General features: G+C 42.1%; 1 protein-coding gene across 1 annotated transcript in view; it reads right to left on the bottom strand.

Moving 5' to 3' along the window:
* ARID4A (AT-rich interaction domain 4A) overlaps positions 1-16,624 on the bottom strand; it is a 418,019-nt gene that overhangs the window by 376,602 nt on the left and 24,793 nt on the right. Inside the window, 1 exon segment of the mRNA XM_086937984.1 lies at positions 6,792-6,874. Within this exon segment, the coding sequence (XP_086794110.1) occupies positions 6,792-6,874 (83 nt within the window).

The following is a 16,624-nucleotide window of genomic DNA, read 5'->3' as shown; positions in this document are numbered from 1 at the left end:
CACACCACAACCCACTGCCCTGGCATATGCCAGTCACCCCTGTACCTGGGTGCACTATAGCAGTGGTGAGGGTACAGGTGCATGAGCCCTGTACCCTTACAGTGTCTAAGTGCCATTAAGAGTATATGGTGCTGGGAGCTTGTCATTACGAACTCAACAGAACCATAATGGATACACTGAAAACTGAAAAGATTGGTATCAAACTTCTCAGCACATTAAACCCACACTGATGCCAGTGTGGTATTTAATGAAAAATGCACACAGAGGGCATCTTAGAGATACCCCCTAAAAACTAACCTACCACTAGCGTCCAGGCTGAGTTGCTGTTTTCAGCTGCCACCACCAGAGCTGTGCCTCCTGTTGGTTAAAAGGGAAGTTGCTCTGTTGTGGAGCAGCAGGAGAACCCCCACACTACAGGCGTGGCTTAGAAGCTTGGCCTTTTGTAACTTACACTGCGAACAACATTTCACTCTGATCCCTAGCTCGTCAAGAGCAGTGGACATCTCGGGCCCATATAGGGATTACATTGCCAAGAAGCATTCCGATACACAGTTGCAGGCGGCAAGCAGTATTGTTCCTGAAGGGGTTGGATAGACGCAAGTTTCGGAAGGGGTGCCTGTATGGTCGATAAGCCTTTGTCAAATACCGCCGACTTTGTGCTGTTGTCTATGATGCTTAGAAATTACTGTCTCCTAGCATTGAATATCCTCTTATTGATCGTTTTTGATAGATATCATTGATTTCTGCCAATAATGTGCTGCCCCTTTACATTTGTAAATGTATGCCTCTAACGCTTGATTTGCTATGCATGATTTTTTTTTTTTAAACTACTGCCGATGCTATAATCTGCAATGTACTGCTTACTTCTATATGTAAAACTGGGAAAAATAAAGCTTTTAAAAAAAACAAGCATTTGCAATGCAATTGTTCTCGCATTAGGGCAGTTTGAGCTATTGGTATTGTAAATGACAAATTTTTTATTTATGTGTTGGTTTTGAAAATAGCGAAATTAATAATTTTGTCATTTACAATGCCAATAGTTATAACTTTCGCAAATGTGACACCTATAGCATTTGTAATGCAATATGTGTTGTATTTACGTGACTTACAAGTATTGCTATTACAAATAACAATGGTTTTTCTTTTTTTTTTAATAATTAGGTAAAAGTTATTGAAATTTATAATGGCAATAGCTTAAACTTTTGTAAATAACTTTTGTGAAGATTATGTTCAGTGTATTTTATTGTGACGAAAATCCAAGAACAGAAGTGCTGTGGTGGCGCCGAGTGATCCTGTGGTGGTGCAGAGTGATGCATTCTTGGCCCGGAGTGATGCCGTGGTGGCGCCGAGTGATGCCGTGGTGGCGCCGAGCGATGCCGTGGTGGCGCCAAGCGATGCCGTGGTGGCGCCAAGCGATGCCGTGGTGGCGCCGAGCGATGCCGTGGTGGCGCCGAGCGATGCCGTGGTGGCGCCGAGCGATGCCGTGGTGGCGCCGAGCGATGCCGTGGTGGCGCCGAGCGATGCCGTGGTGGCGCCGAGCGATGCCGTGGTGGCGCCGAGCAATGGTGTGGTGGCGCTGAGTGGTGCTGTATGCTATGCAATGTTTTGTTTTGCTTTCCTAAGTTTTGTTTTGTTATGCTATGATATGTTTTGCTATCCTATGCTTTGATTTGTTTTGTTTTGATATGCTATGCTATGCTATGTTTTGCTATGCTATGCTTTATTATGCTGTGCTATGTTTTGTTGTGTTCTATTATGCTATGCTTTGTTTTGGTATGCTATGTGTTATGCTATGCTATTTTTTGTTGTGTTTGGTAAGCTATGCTTTGCTATTATATGTTTTGTTTTGCTATGCTATGTTTTGCTAGGTTTGGTTATGCTGCGTGGTTGTGTTTTGTTATGCTATGTTTAGTTATGCTATGTTTTGTTATGCTATCCTATGCTTTGTTTTGTTATGCTATGCTATATTTTGTTATGCTATGTTTTGTTCTGCTATGCTTTGTTGTGTTTTGTTATGCTATGTTTTGCTATCCTATGCTTATTTTTGTTATGCTATGCTATGCTGTGTTGTGTTGTGTTTTGGTATGCTATGCTGGTGAGTGTGTGTGAGGGTGAATGAGGGAGGGGTGAGGGGGTGTGAGGGTGACAGGGGTAAGGGTGAGGGTGGGTGAGGGTGTGGGGTTGTGAGGGGGTGTGAGTGTGAGGTTGAGGAGGGGTGTGAGGGTGAGGGGGTGTGAGGGTGAGGGGGTGTGAGGGTGAGGGGGTGTGAGGGTGAGGGGGTGTGAGGGTGAGGGGGTGTGAGGGTGAGGGGGTGTGAGGGTGAGGGGGTGTGAGGGGAGTGTGCGGGTGTGTGGGGGAGTGTGAGGGTGTGTGGGTGAGTGTGGGTGAGAGTGTGAGAGTGAGTGAGGGTGTGAGGGTGTGTGAGGTTGAGTGTGAGGGTGAGTGAGGGTGTGTGAGGGTGTGTGAGGGTGAGGGTCCGAAGTAAATGGTGTCCGGGCAGACATCATAAGACAGAGAGAAACACAAATGTTAAGATAACAGTGCTCAAAGGGGTTGTGGCCTTTAGTATATACGTACATGGCATTCCATGTTAGAAAAAACCTACAAGATACAGAAGCATGGTGAAAATGAGTCCGTGAAAAGGCCTCTGTGTGGACATGGGACACCCATTAAAAGCAATTGCGCACCAAATAATGACTTTTGGAAAACAATGCTTCTCTCCAGAGGGCAACTTAAGTTTGCGGAGGTGCCTAGGTAAAGATAGGCTGGTGGAAGGCCTGTGCGTGTGTTGAGGGCTGTCCCAGGAAGGCCCACACAATATAAATCAGCGGGTATCTGTGCTATAAACGCACTAATGTAAGGGTATTTTAGGGCCACGCCTCTGCACACCTGATCCTCACATTTACTACGTTTTGCTTCTAGGAAACGGATGCTTGAAGTCAAGAAAAGTGAGATCACCTTTTCGAGTTATTCTCCAGTAACCTAGAAATGAGGGTTTCGGTGGGAGGCAAATGAAACCGGTCTGCCGATTTAAATCAGTTTCTGAGAGATGCAGACAACTAGCGAACTAAAGGCCTCCTAGAAAAATAACAGTTAAGAGTGCTGTGTGAGAATTAAAACACATGAGGATAAATATGAGAAAACTTGAGAGTCCGACCTACAGTGCAAGATAAAATGCACCAAAACACATTTTGACAAGTTAGCATGCTGACCATAAAATCACAGGCAGGCAGATCACTGCAAGGAAGCAAAGTAAAATAGAACAAGGACTGGGCGAGAAGGGAGGGGGGAAGCAAGCAGGAAGCGAGGGGGTGACAAATGGTGAGCATTTCACGGCCGCTCATAAATAATGCAAAGGGAAAGGACTGCAGCGGAGAGAGCGTGCTGCTTTAAATACAGTATGTATTATAGATTTGGTGGATGGAGAAGAGACACGCAGGAAATGGAGTTAGGAATGCTGCCATATAAAATAAAAGTAACATGTGCATACTCTAGGGCGGGGCGTAGGGGGGAGGCATGGGGAGATTAGGTGAAGTGGAAACTCTAAAAGTAGTAGTAGTAATACAAAGTGTATGGTCTGGAGCTGCTACTGGAGTGTGCCGACTGACACCGAGACAATGGACAAGTAATGTTGCACGGTATGATTAGGAAAGTTAAAAATGTGTCCAGTTCACAGATTTAATATTTATTTCATGGTAAGCACTTTGGATTCGAATGAACTTTAACAACAGTATTTTTCTGATATACTGCGCTGTCATCATCGGGCCGATCGTTTGCAGTGATGTTATCATTATGCTTTTTCGTAGTATTAAAATCTGAAACAAACCCTACCTCTTTTTGGTCACAGAGTGTTTGCAATCCCATGTAACGACAATGCAGACCATCATTCCCTTGGTGCACTATGGTGATTTTCTATTGAAACAGATTTTTTTTGTTTAAGCAATTTGTGTAAACGCTTAAAAAAAGACCTCACTAATGAAAGAAATCTCTGCGCTGCCACGCGTATGCCAGGCAGCTCCTCATGTCTCAGAGTATTCTGTGATGAGTAAAGTCAGGCTGGACAGCTCAGAATAAAACGGGAACTTCAGAGGTGGCGGTGCTCGCAGCAGAGGCTCCAAATGTTGCAGACTCAGGGGTGGCACAAATATCCTCGCTGCTTGGTACAAACTGAGAGGTAGAGCTAAAAGCAGGACATGCACCGTAAAGGTTCCACACCCAAAAGAGATGCCCGCTGCAGAAACTCTTAAAATGTGGTCGGACATATGCACAGTCAGGTGTGGGAAGTGTTGTTGGGGAAGCCGGGGAGAATAAGTGTAGTGGAAACAGCAGCGTGCGCTTCGGCGACGAGAGGGCAGAAAGGAAAACAAACATGCTGAAAAGCAGCGCTCTTAAAATGCGGTCGGGGAAACGCATAGCTATCATGCCTGGAACAGCATGTACGAAAACGTTAAGGACTTGAGCATCACTAGCTTATTTATGTGCATTTTAAAACGTGTTTTGTAAATATTCTAACTTGTAGTTTCAGAGTTCTACTGTTGATTGAAAACAACTTATTAGATTTCCATGTCGGGGTTAGCTCAATAGAAGTGAGTGTGAAGGTTAAAGAAACTTTTTTTTAAAACAAATCCAACAAATACTATTCATTATATACAATTTTAGAATTTCTTGATGAATGTTTCACACTGTTCACGTGAACAGACGACGCTTGTAGATAGAAGTGTTCCTTTCTCCGTGTTATGGTAACACCCATGTATCTTCAAAGACCGACGTTTTCGTCGTGACGGTGGAAGTTGAACAAACACCACTAGAAATGGCAAAAAAACATGCTGTGTGAGAGGTGGGAGGGGTGTTCTCTGTAGGCAAGCATACTGGCGTCCGATTAAGAAAATAAATAAACAAGCATACTGGCGCCCGATTAAGAAAATAAATAAATGGCTACACGGATTGCCGCTCGATGTTGTTTGGGAGGTGGGAGGGGTGTTCTCTGTACGCAAGCATACTAGCACAGTAGTAAGAAAGTTTAAAAAAATGTGAGACATGGCCTGGCGGCCGTGAAAAGTGTGAAGCAGGGGGCGGGGGAGGAGAAATGGGAGACACGGCCTGGCGGCCGTGAAGTGTGAACAAGCAACAAATGGCTTTCATGTGGTGATGAGAGGCAGGCGGATAGAAGCGCGTTCACGAGACCACATGCACTTCTGGAAATCCGCATTTTTGAGAGCTTCGTTTAGCTCTTAGTTTAGCCCCTATAGTCTCGTCCTATTCATTCCTTGCGGAATGGAATAGGACGAGACCTAAAAAAAGTTAATGCAGGGGTCACAGAGAAGTGGAATTTACTGATAAAGCCTAGTCCTAGCTCAAGAAGCTGCTTTTGCCAAGGTATAGTGCATTAAACAAGCAATAAGTTAAGATGAGAGAGCACAGGTGATTTTCTTTTAACTGTTAACAGTTGTATTCTATAACAGCTGAAGGCCCCCTCAGGATTGTCTTGGGGAGTTGCTGGTTAACGCTACTGTAATAATCTAGCACTGCTTTGACACCAACACAGTTTTGTTTCTGAAACAAATGGTTGGTTAAGTCACATTCAAAGGCTTCCAATTAACACAGTAAATAAACTAATCAGTCTTGCAGCCGTTCAATTTTAATAAACTGAGACGCATCACTTGTCAAGTTTACGTGGTAATCGGACAACTTTGGGCACAAGGGACAGATTCTGTTTTAATACTACTGTATCTTTGCGGAACACACTGTGTGGTGGCAGGGGGACGCAGAGTCTCAAGCTGCACGAAACAGCGATTCCAGTAAGAAGTAGGCTTTCCATGAGATATGTTGAAAGACAGATTTAATTATTGGGCTGATCAAATCTATAAGGGCAATATTAGGTGCCCATGAGAGGCTATATGCACACCAGGAAAAAGTTACTACAGCAATAGAACAGTAAAGAATACTATTCTGGTGGGGGGTTGTTACATATCATACAGCTTAAATTAGGGGAAATTGCAGAGTGGAAGTCACACAATAGCTTCTTCGTGCCACATTTTGGAAAACTGCATGGACCGTTGTTTATAGTTCGTACAACCAAGATGGGAAGCCTGAGCATTTCCAGCTATTACACTTGGATCTATATGGGCATTGCCCTCACTCTTGGACAATACTGCTCAGAACACTGTTTAGAACTGATTAATGTTTTTTTGGTAGAAAGATTCTGCTGAAGGAAGATAAGCAATCTATTGTAGGGTTTCGCTCTAGGGGTCAAGCACCAGATCAGTTCGTTTTGATCTGTGACTTGTAGACAGCCTAACTGCCTCTCCGCTAAGTGCATACTAAATAAGTAGTGCATTCGTTTAGAGCAGAGGTATTCAAATCGGGGGTGGGGGGGGGGGGGAGGGCATTAAGTGTTCTTGGGGGTGGGGAAGGCAGTGTCAAGAGAAGCATCAAGCTTTGTTTTTAGTGTTAAAAACATGAGCTGCAGTAAGATACCCTGTAATGGGCCATCACTAATGACTTTTGTAATTTATATCCTGACGAGAGGTATTTGTAAAAAGGGGTAACAGAGCTCAACTGCAATGTTAGATATGTTTGGACATATTTAAACATTGCCAATTAAGCAGATTTATTTATTTATTACCACAGGTTTAGAGTCACATCTGTTTATTCTGCCAAGGACATACCAGTATAAACCCCTTCTACACCATAACGTATCATTAAGCAAAGGGGAAAAAATGTGAACTGCCAACTAAATTTCTATTTAAAAAAAAAAAACCCACACACAACATGAATGTCCAATTACTTACAATTTGGAATCCGCAAATGATCGAACTAAACACTGGTCCTTCTTCACGGTTTGGCTGTCATCGCTGCAGCTGGGAGATACGACCTAATAAGTCGAGGGGGAAAAAAACATACATATTTTATTTTAAAATATTTTAGGTTAAATTAGGATGTCAAATGGATGACTAATTTTAGAAGACAATAATAACTTATGTGCTTTAGGAACAGCGAAAGAAGCCTTTCTGTGGCACTCTTTCTGTACTGCGTTAGAAGGACAACTTACTGAGACCTTGTACACCCCTCAAGATGGGGTAAATGAAAGAACAGTAGTGTCCGGCTACGTGGGGTTGTGGGATGGAAGGTGTCCTCCAATACTAAACTAATAATTCCCATTCCCCAAGATATTGGTTGCACATCAATTATTATAGACAAAAACTGGTGGATGGACGTCACCACCACTAGAGCAGGACAGATATAGATCCAATATGCTTTAGGTACTAGACAAACAGATTTAAAGATTAAGCTGTAGTAATGACAATCAAATGTTCCCTGGGTGTAGTGGGACTCTCTCGAAGACAATGGAACACTTTGGCTACGAGGGTCACCAGTGGCTTTGCTCATATTACATGAACTAAGCTCCGCTTGCTCAAATAACTTTCTTCTACAGCACTGGATCTTTCATAGATTTGCATAATTGAATGAAGAGAAATAAGCAATTAACCAATATGTTCAAATGAATCCGTTAGGAGGGTAACCATCCTGAAACAGGCTATGAAGCACTACTAGACACACGTCAATTACATTATTCAAATTATCCTAGGTTAGGTGTTATGGATATAATATTTGGCAGCTCAGCAGAAGTCCCACAGATATACACCAAAATACCAATCTACTACAATGGGGTGACTGTGCTCCTAAATAAACAGCAGTGAGTTCCTTCAAGACAATGCAAATCTATTAAAGATCCAATGCTGAGGAATGACGAAGGATGATAAAATGGAAACCACAATGAAGGAAAAAGTATAGTTAAAAAATCTTATGCAGCAAAGATGGAAAGTTGTCAAAGATGGGAGGAAGGCGGAGTGAGAAGATAGTAGAAAGCAAGCACAGAGAATAAAAGGAAAAGGGCTTCTAATCCTAGTATTCAACAGAGGTATTCCCTCGATTTAGAAGCAGTAGTAGATCTCCATGCATATGTACGGACATTTTTTTACAGCACATGAATACCAAGAGACTCACTTGTTGAAGAACCAATCAAATACGGTATGAATCTATATAAATATGCTGCTTAGTTTGGCCCTGGGGCAGCTATTATGGAGTTAGCTACTTTAGTGCTGCTCAAGGAGAGGTTGGGCAAAAGATGTAAGGGTGGAAGGACAGGGCTGGGAGCAGAGGAGAGAGAGAGGACACAGTTTGGGAGAGTCTAGATCAATGAAAGCTTTAACAATGGGAAGTAGGGCTTGTCGTAGATTGGGAAGAGAAATAGATCATTTTTGGGATGATGCTTATGATCAATACTGGGAATTTAAGACACAGGATGGGGAGCAATGCAGAAAACTATGATAAGATGGTAAAGACTCCAATGACAGAGCATCAAAATATTAGAGGACCAAATCAAAAAGAGTGGCGGCAATCATTAAAGAGGTCCCTTCTAAACTGGTCTCCATTAAGATGGAGTTCTTGTTATGGCCTTCCAGAGACCATTAATCCACTCTAAATATACAGCAGACTCAAGGCTACTAGAGAAATGGGCAGTTTGGGGAATAACCAAATCTTGATTTAGTGTCAGAGAAACGGTCTTCTTAAGGCACATAGGGCATGGACAGCTAGCTACACAGTGATGAAATTGGGGCATTCCCTGGGATACGCAAAGAATGGGGGAGAAGCGATACTGAAAGTGAGTTTTCCTCTGTTTATTTTTATATTTGTAAACACACATACAGACATGCTTTTTAATATCCTATACATTTTTTATTTTAGGGACAGTCATTTAAAAAGGGTAACAAGAGCTTTAGGGATGGTAGTAAGGGCTTTTTAGGGCTCAGGTGCGACAGTTTATAGGAGTAGTAAGGGTTTTTAAGGGTACATTGATGGGTAGTGTATAGGGTTAGAAAGGAGTTTTTAGGGTTCAGGGGTGGGTATAGGGAGTTAGAAAATAAAAAATATGAATATATTTAAAACCAGTGTGTGGGGGGGGGGGAGGGGGGTTACCTCAACATATACATATGAGTAAGAAAATGCGGCATACAGTATTTACCCCATCATAAAAAAAGTTATTTATATATTTTTTGACTGTGTACAAGACACAGCAGGGTTGAAACGTGCAGGTGATGGAAAGTGGGACATTTTGTACGTTTGCAAATAAAGCATTGAAATAGATTCCCTTGGTGTGCGGTGAATATTTGGTTGGAGAATTTGGTGATTGATAATTATCACAGAGGGCAGTCCACCCTCGACACCGGCACCCTCTGTGCGACAGAGCACGCTACCACGGACAAATTGGTGGTGTGTGTATATATATATATATATAATACATACATACACACACGCATACATATACAGACCGACACACATATATATATGTTGGAGTTCGGCAAAGGAAACTGGTGATGCCCCCCGGAAACAGCCCATGGAAAAACAAGTGAGGTGACTAGCGTGGCGGAGCAGAGCAGTGATACTGCCTGATGTTTACAGCACCGCTCGGCTGAGCAGGTACGAGACCGAGGCGGCAACCGGGAGCTCTGCAAACGCGATAAGAACGCTGCGAAACAAGGACTGTGGCTGTACGGGTCTAGGAGGTGTGTGCACAATATATAAATCGGTGAAAATAATTGGGCTTTCGTTTGGACTAGCAGTCGAAACTAGGATAACAAAGCTCATTGAATACCGAGGATATTGTGTAAAAACAGCGTATTTTCATTTGTTTCTGAAACAATGTCAGATGACGTGCGTAGAGCCCGTGAGCTTGCCGCTGAAGAGATGTTCTGATGCCTTGGAGAACGAAACAACTGCCAATAAAGAAGCCAATACTGAGATTGGAGCAGATTCTGCTAGTCTAAAGGATTCCTTCCAGTTGTTCGAAAAATATAAAAAAACAAGAACAGTCTAAGTGGTGGGAGGCGCGCTCACTAAAAAGGTACCTTGATGTAGGGAGAATCCCTAGGGGGCTGCGCCTCATGTTAGCCCCCAGTTATGAGGCGCCAAATCCCCTAATGATGGCGGAATGGGGTGAATGCAACCTCGAATCCTCATGACGTTTAGTGCAAATTTTGGTAAAGAATGCCAAGATTGATGGGGCAGATCTTCAATTAAAAATAAATGCCCTAGAAGCTAGCATAAGACAGCTAGCAGGCGGAGGGGATTCACGCCAAGACACTAAGATGAGGGAAGACATGACAAGCAGATTGGCGAAAGTAGAAAAAAAATGCGCAAAATGTATACGTTTAAAAGAGATCGAGATGATTATGCCAATGGACAGATTTTTACGTTCGCACGCCGCTATGACACCCTGAGGGCGGCGACAGCAAACAAACGAAGCGAAGGGACAGAAAACCATCCAGTGGAACTTTCCTCAATATCTAGTTCAGCACCAGAGTGAATCGGATAATGAAGGTGCCAGAAAAACAGCAGGAATTAGGTTAACATTGGGGGAAGATTTGGACATTTTAAAACCAAGCAAGAGGGACACATTGAGACCACGGTTCCAAGGGTCAGTGGCAAAACAAAATGCCACAGGAGAAGCGGGAGACGCCAGGCCCGCAAGCAGTGGACAACCAAAGAAGCGGGCCGAGGGCGTTCCCGGAGAAACTAGCAACTATAAATGAAAAGGAGTCCAGCTCTGACAGTGTTGGAAACTCAGGAGTCAAAATCTAGAATTAACTTGGGTACCATAGATCTGTCAAAAGCGGGAAAACAATTATGTCTGGGCTTAGGTTTTTGTCCGGAGTCAAAATGTAATTACACCAGAACAAGGGCTGACATTTACCAATTTATCCGGAAATTAAAAAAATTACATCTACAAAAACCAGTTACAGAACATACAACGGACTCAGTAACAGGAAATGGAACCTCGAGACTACTGGTCTCTGATTAGAATCTATACTAAGATCTGTGTCAACTAGAGACTGGAGATGAGACAATCTCACAAGAAGCACCAATAATGAAGGGGCAGAAGAAACCAGTTACCCCATTCAAATTAAAGTCCAAGTTCGTCCCTTTAGCAGCTCATGATGGTTTGGACACCTTCAGCGACCATGTAGTGGCACAAATTAAAAAATTGACACACGCAAGCAACAGAACGAGGAAAAAATATTCGAATCAATAAAGAAAACATAATCAATTGATGGTTAAATTGCAGAAGGAAGGCTTAATAATTCGAAACTCAGATAAGGGCGGAAACGTAGTCCTATGGCCATTATCGGACTATCTAAGGGAAGCATACGGCCAATTAAACAATATCCCATGCTACAAAAGGAGTACTCCATTGAAATACAAAGCAATACATAACAATGTTTAAAAGTCTGTTATCATGGAAAGGTTTGGGTCTCCTGAGTGGGGATTAATATATATATATAATTTTTTTTGATGAATTTATACCATCCATTGGCACCTTATATTTATTTTATACCCAAGGCCCACAAGAGTCCAACTACCCCACCGGGTAGACCCATTATTGCAGCATGTGAAAGGCCGCTGGAAAACCTGTCCAAATACATCGACTATTTTTTACAGACACATATGAAGAATTTGGAGTCCTATGTCCAAGATACTAGTGATTTTCTTGGTAAAATCAAGGACATAACATGGGGCTCCTATTTATTGTTGGTAACAATGGACTTGAGCTCTCTTTATACATGTATAAGACAGAGATGGGCTACGGGCAGCCGAATATTTTCTTAGCACTAGACCAATGGATTATGCTCAGCATACGAAAAGGTTATTAGATATGCTGTCTTTCTGCTTAGAAAATAATCACTTTCTTTTTAATGGCCAGTTTTATCAGCAGGTACAGGGTGTAGCCATGGGGCCAGTTTCTCCCCCAGTTATGCCTGTTTGTTTATGGGTTGGTGGGAGGAATTGGTCCTCCGGCGTAAGTTTGAACACATTTGCACCCACAACATAGTCTCCTGGATGCGATTTGTTGATGACCTTTTTATTGTATGGCGTGATACTGAGAAGAGAGTGTTGAAATTTATAGATGAAATCAATGTGAATGATCTTAACTTGAATTTTACATTTAACAACAGTAAGCACTCGGTGACATTTTTAGATGTACAGGTTTTTGTACAAAATAACATCTTAACAACTACCCTTTTTAGAAAACCAACGGCGGGCAATACACTACTCCATGCAACAAGCGCTCATCCCCCACATTTGATAAAAAGTATACCGTATGGGGAGATGCTTCGCATCAGACATATATGTAGTGATCCTATTGATTCGAAGGAAAAGCAAATGGAGAGCTTCGCCAGATTTTTAGACAGAGGTTACAGCTATAGAGTAGTAGAGGCTGCCATGAAGAAATCACAATTGGAGCCGAGAGGGGAACTCCTTGAATATAAAGCTAAGATCACACAGGGAGTTGAAAGAGACAAGGCTGATTCTGTCCGATTGATTTTGACATACTCTAAACAAGAAAAGGAATGGAGGGGCATTATCAGGCATAATTGGCACTTCATCCAGGATGATCCTGTGATTGGTGACATAATGCCCTCAAATCCTGCTATAGCCTTTCGAAGATCAAAGAGTATGGGCAATATGTTGGCTAGAAACAGTCAGGAAAGTTTTAAGAAAGACAACTGGCTGTCTTCCAGAAGGGTTTTTTATAGATGTTTAACCTGTAAGGCTTCTCAGTTTGGAATAAATATTAAAACCTATAGAACAGCGTTTTCCAGGACCACAAGAGAAATCAAGCAACACTTAAGATGTAAAACAGAATATTGTGTTTATGTCCTGGAATGCGAATGTCACTTAAAGTACATATAGAAAAGGGGGTGGTGATGAACAGTGTCTGAATTGAGCCGACCACTCTTACCCAGTCCAAAGATCAGGGCTTGATCCATCACTGTTATTTATCTCACTGCACCATCCCAGCTCAGAACCTGGCTATATGCAAATCAGTCTGTCCCTGGGGTGGTCTGCTTAATTCAGACACACTGTTCATCACCACCCCCTTTTCTGAATCATTTTTGTCCACCATAAGCGTGGAAGGGTATACTCCGATGCGAGTCCCTAGCTCATTGCACCATCAGGATTCAAGCAAGCCGGGCCGAAGACGGCTGAAATGCCAGAAACCGGTCCCCGGTAGCTTGTTTCCTTCCCAGTATAAGAATTGGCTTGGTAGTTTGGTCTGCCCTGTTCCCATGATGCACTGGGCCAGGGTCAGACTAATTTGCATATAGCCATGTTCTGAGCTGGGATGGTGCAGTGAGCTAAAAAACGGTGATGGGTCAAGCCCTGATCTTTGGACTGGGTAAGAGTGGTCTGCTTAATTCAGACACTCTGTTCATCACCACCCCCTTTTCTGAATCATTTTTGTCCACCATAAGCGTGGAAGGGTATACTCAGATGTGAGTCCCTAGCTCATTGCACCATCAGGATTCAAGCAAGCCGGGCCGAAGACGGCTGAAATGCCAGAAACCGGTCCCCGGTAGCTTGTTTCCTTCCCAGTATAAGAATTGGCTTGGTAGTTTGGTCTGCCCTGTTCCCATGATGCACTGGGCCAGGGTCAGACTAATTTGCATATAGCAAAGTTCTGAGCTGGGATGGTGCAGTGAGCTAAAAAAAACGGTGATGGGTCAAGCCCTGATCTTTGGACTGGGTAAGAGTGGTCTGCTTAATTCAGACACTCTGTTCATCACCACCCTCTTTTCTGAATCACTTAAAGTACATAGGCAGTACCAAGCTGCAAGTGCATCTTACATCATTTAAGGGATATCACAAACAAGGACCAGAATAACCCTGTTGCCTTAGACGAACAGAGACCAATTACATCTTGGAGTTCGATTCTAAGTGGCCAGGGGGGTTAAATGCAACAGAGGATCTACATACATTGATTGATTTTAAGCCCTAGTATTGCTTCAAACCATTTTTTTAATGATCCTGTTAGTGTAGAATGTTCTGTACGGATTAGCTGAATCTCTGAAAATGATTGAAATACTATTCCTACCTGGTATGTAGATGATCCGAACACGAAACTATTATATTTGGATGCCTCGTATGAGATGTTTTTTATGATTGGTTTTAAGACATTTTGGGTAGTTTTTATCTATGTGCCTTTTTTATCAATTGTGTTAGATATGTCGCGGGGTGTTATTTATTGTGGTTTTAACAGAGGTTCAGTAAATTAGCACACTCAGTACATAACAATATATTTTATCATCAGTATATACATTTAAACTTATGAATTTCCTTTTTTCTGAACTCTTAAATAATGTTGTATGCACTTTATTGGCGAAAGTCACTTTACTCGTTAGCACTGAGGCACAGGTTACTTTTTTAACTATAGTACTGTAGCACCATGGCACTTTCTTCTTTTAGAGATTTATGAAGTGAATGATTCTCGATCAGTATGGTTGTTTTATATAGACTCTAATTGATTTAGGAAGGATATGAAAATATGTTTGTGTAGGTAATGCTTGGGAACTATCCTGCAATAATTTGGTGTGATCCCGTCAAAAATTACTGAAGGATAGTTGTTGGAAAAGAAAAAAGAAAACTACTAAGTGATTGTAGAGAACTGTTCTTTCTATGTTTTTCATTTTATGTATACATTTGTTCAATTTTATTTCACGTTTAGGTGAGCACTTGAAAGAGTCTATACATTGCATCGTATCAGATTGACAACAATGATAAACAGAGTTTATGGCATTAATGCAGAAAAAAGTTTTTCCGCTATTGAATTTATATCTTGGAAATGTTTTATCTAAATTGTTAATAATGTAAGCATTTATGCTATTATACAATGAGGACAATTCTTATTGTAAAACAAATTTGGTTATGTATTTAAACATGAAAGTATTTATCATGTCAATTGAAATTTCGATGCACTTGCACTTTAAAAATGGGGCTGGTCAGAACGCATGGTCAGGTGATCAAGGCCGCTTGGACGGCCGAAACGCGTCTTGACTGGTTAATAAAATAAAATAATGCTGGCACAACAAGTTGGTGTACGCCCGTGATTCTGCACCTAAGCGGCGTTTTTTGCGAGCTTTTGCAGAATATATAATATATATATAGTCCTGGCATAGGTAATGGAAAAGCTTTGGAACACTACTGTCAACTTAAAGTAGGAGGACATGTAAGAAACAAATAGGACCTAGTGGTATGGCACATTAACAAAGGGCAGAGGTGGTGGCATCAAGGATATCAGCATCTTGTGCAGGTAGGATGCAAGGAGCAGTCAGACTAACTACCAGAATCTTGCATATGTTGACTGGGCCGGGAAATCGAATATTGATCCCAGTGGCACCTTGCCGCATGATAAGCAGTCTTTTCAAAGAAGCTTCTGAGACTGAACTAGTGCGATTGTTTTCAGGAAGGAGGCAATCGAACTGAGAACAGGTAAATTCTATTGTGGGTGTGATGTCTGCTACGAAATTAAGAAGCACGGATATACATAAGTGGTCATGGTTCACAGAAGCTACACTGACGATTGTAAAGTGTCAAGGGAAGAAAATAGTTTTCTTGCATCTTCTCAAAGGCAGAAAATTTGAGAAGGATTTCAGTGCATGCTAGTTTATAGTGGACAGGTGGGCAGACGTAGCAAAAGTCTGAAGTACTGAACACGTGGCTAGGAAGTTGGAGGTGAGTGTTGAGAGGGTGCCTAACTAACAAGCTCAGACTGGCAAAAATAATCTAAATAGACAAATGGAGTAATCAACCCTGCAGACCTTAATCATCATACAACCATCCACAATATCCCCAAAATTATATACGTATAAATGAAAACTTCACAATCTATTTCAAGAGCATCACATGCCACAAACAAAGGGCATTGTTATATTGTTCGGGAATTAGGGTATGGTGAAATAAAAGTTGCCCCTGTGATTTGGAAATGGTTTGCCTGAGGCTTTGCAACCGGTTACCATGGATTCTTCAAGTGAACTCAATAACTTAAATTCACTGGAGATACTCCACGTTCTTCAGAGCTACTCCTCAAGACCGCTTAGCTCTGGTGACCAGGGGCATTTCAAGGGATTTGTAATCTAATATAGGGCGGTAGGGCAATTAAATCAGGAGCACATATTTTTTATCTCGGTCCTTGTGAAGAGACTACATAACCTATATGTTAGAAGGTACAGACTCTGGGTTCCATGGCAAACATTCTTGGGCGGGACAACTGTGTAATACATGTTTCACAACAAGAGTGAATTGTGTTGTCCACAGGCATCGATAACCTGTTCATCTCAGAGTTCAATCCTCGTTTGTTCAAAGTATTTTCTCCCTCTTGAAATAAAAACTGTCACAGTCACAACATTCTGTGTAATGAATAAACACCATGACCATATCAAACTAGTTGGACCTTGATTTCCCTGCCCTCAAGTCAGAATCTGGGTCCAGAAAGTTGTCTTTTGAGTCCGAGATTCACACGGTATGGCAGGCATGATTTCTCCAATAGCAATGTTCTTGACGAGAGTGTGATGAAAGCAACGTTTTATAGTAGTCAGCAAAGAATAGATCCCCAAAAGGCCATATTCTCCTTTATAAAATTGCAACAGACACTTATGGAAGCTTGCAAGTGAATTGCAACCACTCCAGACATGAGTCACGTCGCCTCACAGAAAAAAAAATGCTGGTCGCCTGTGTGACCTCCACCAAGGCAAACCCCTTTTGAAAGCCATTTCTAAGGAAAAGA

This window comes from Lissotriton vulgaris, chromosome 9 (genome assembly GCF_964263255.1).
Source record: "Lissotriton vulgaris chromosome 9, aLisVul1.2, whole genome shotgun sequence".
NCBI classification, from domain to species: Eukaryota; Metazoa; Chordata; class Amphibia; order Caudata; family Salamandridae; genus Lissotriton; species Lissotriton vulgaris.
The sequence above is the reverse complement of the archived record's forward strand: the minus strand, read 5'-3'. Positions and strand labels throughout refer to the sequence as shown.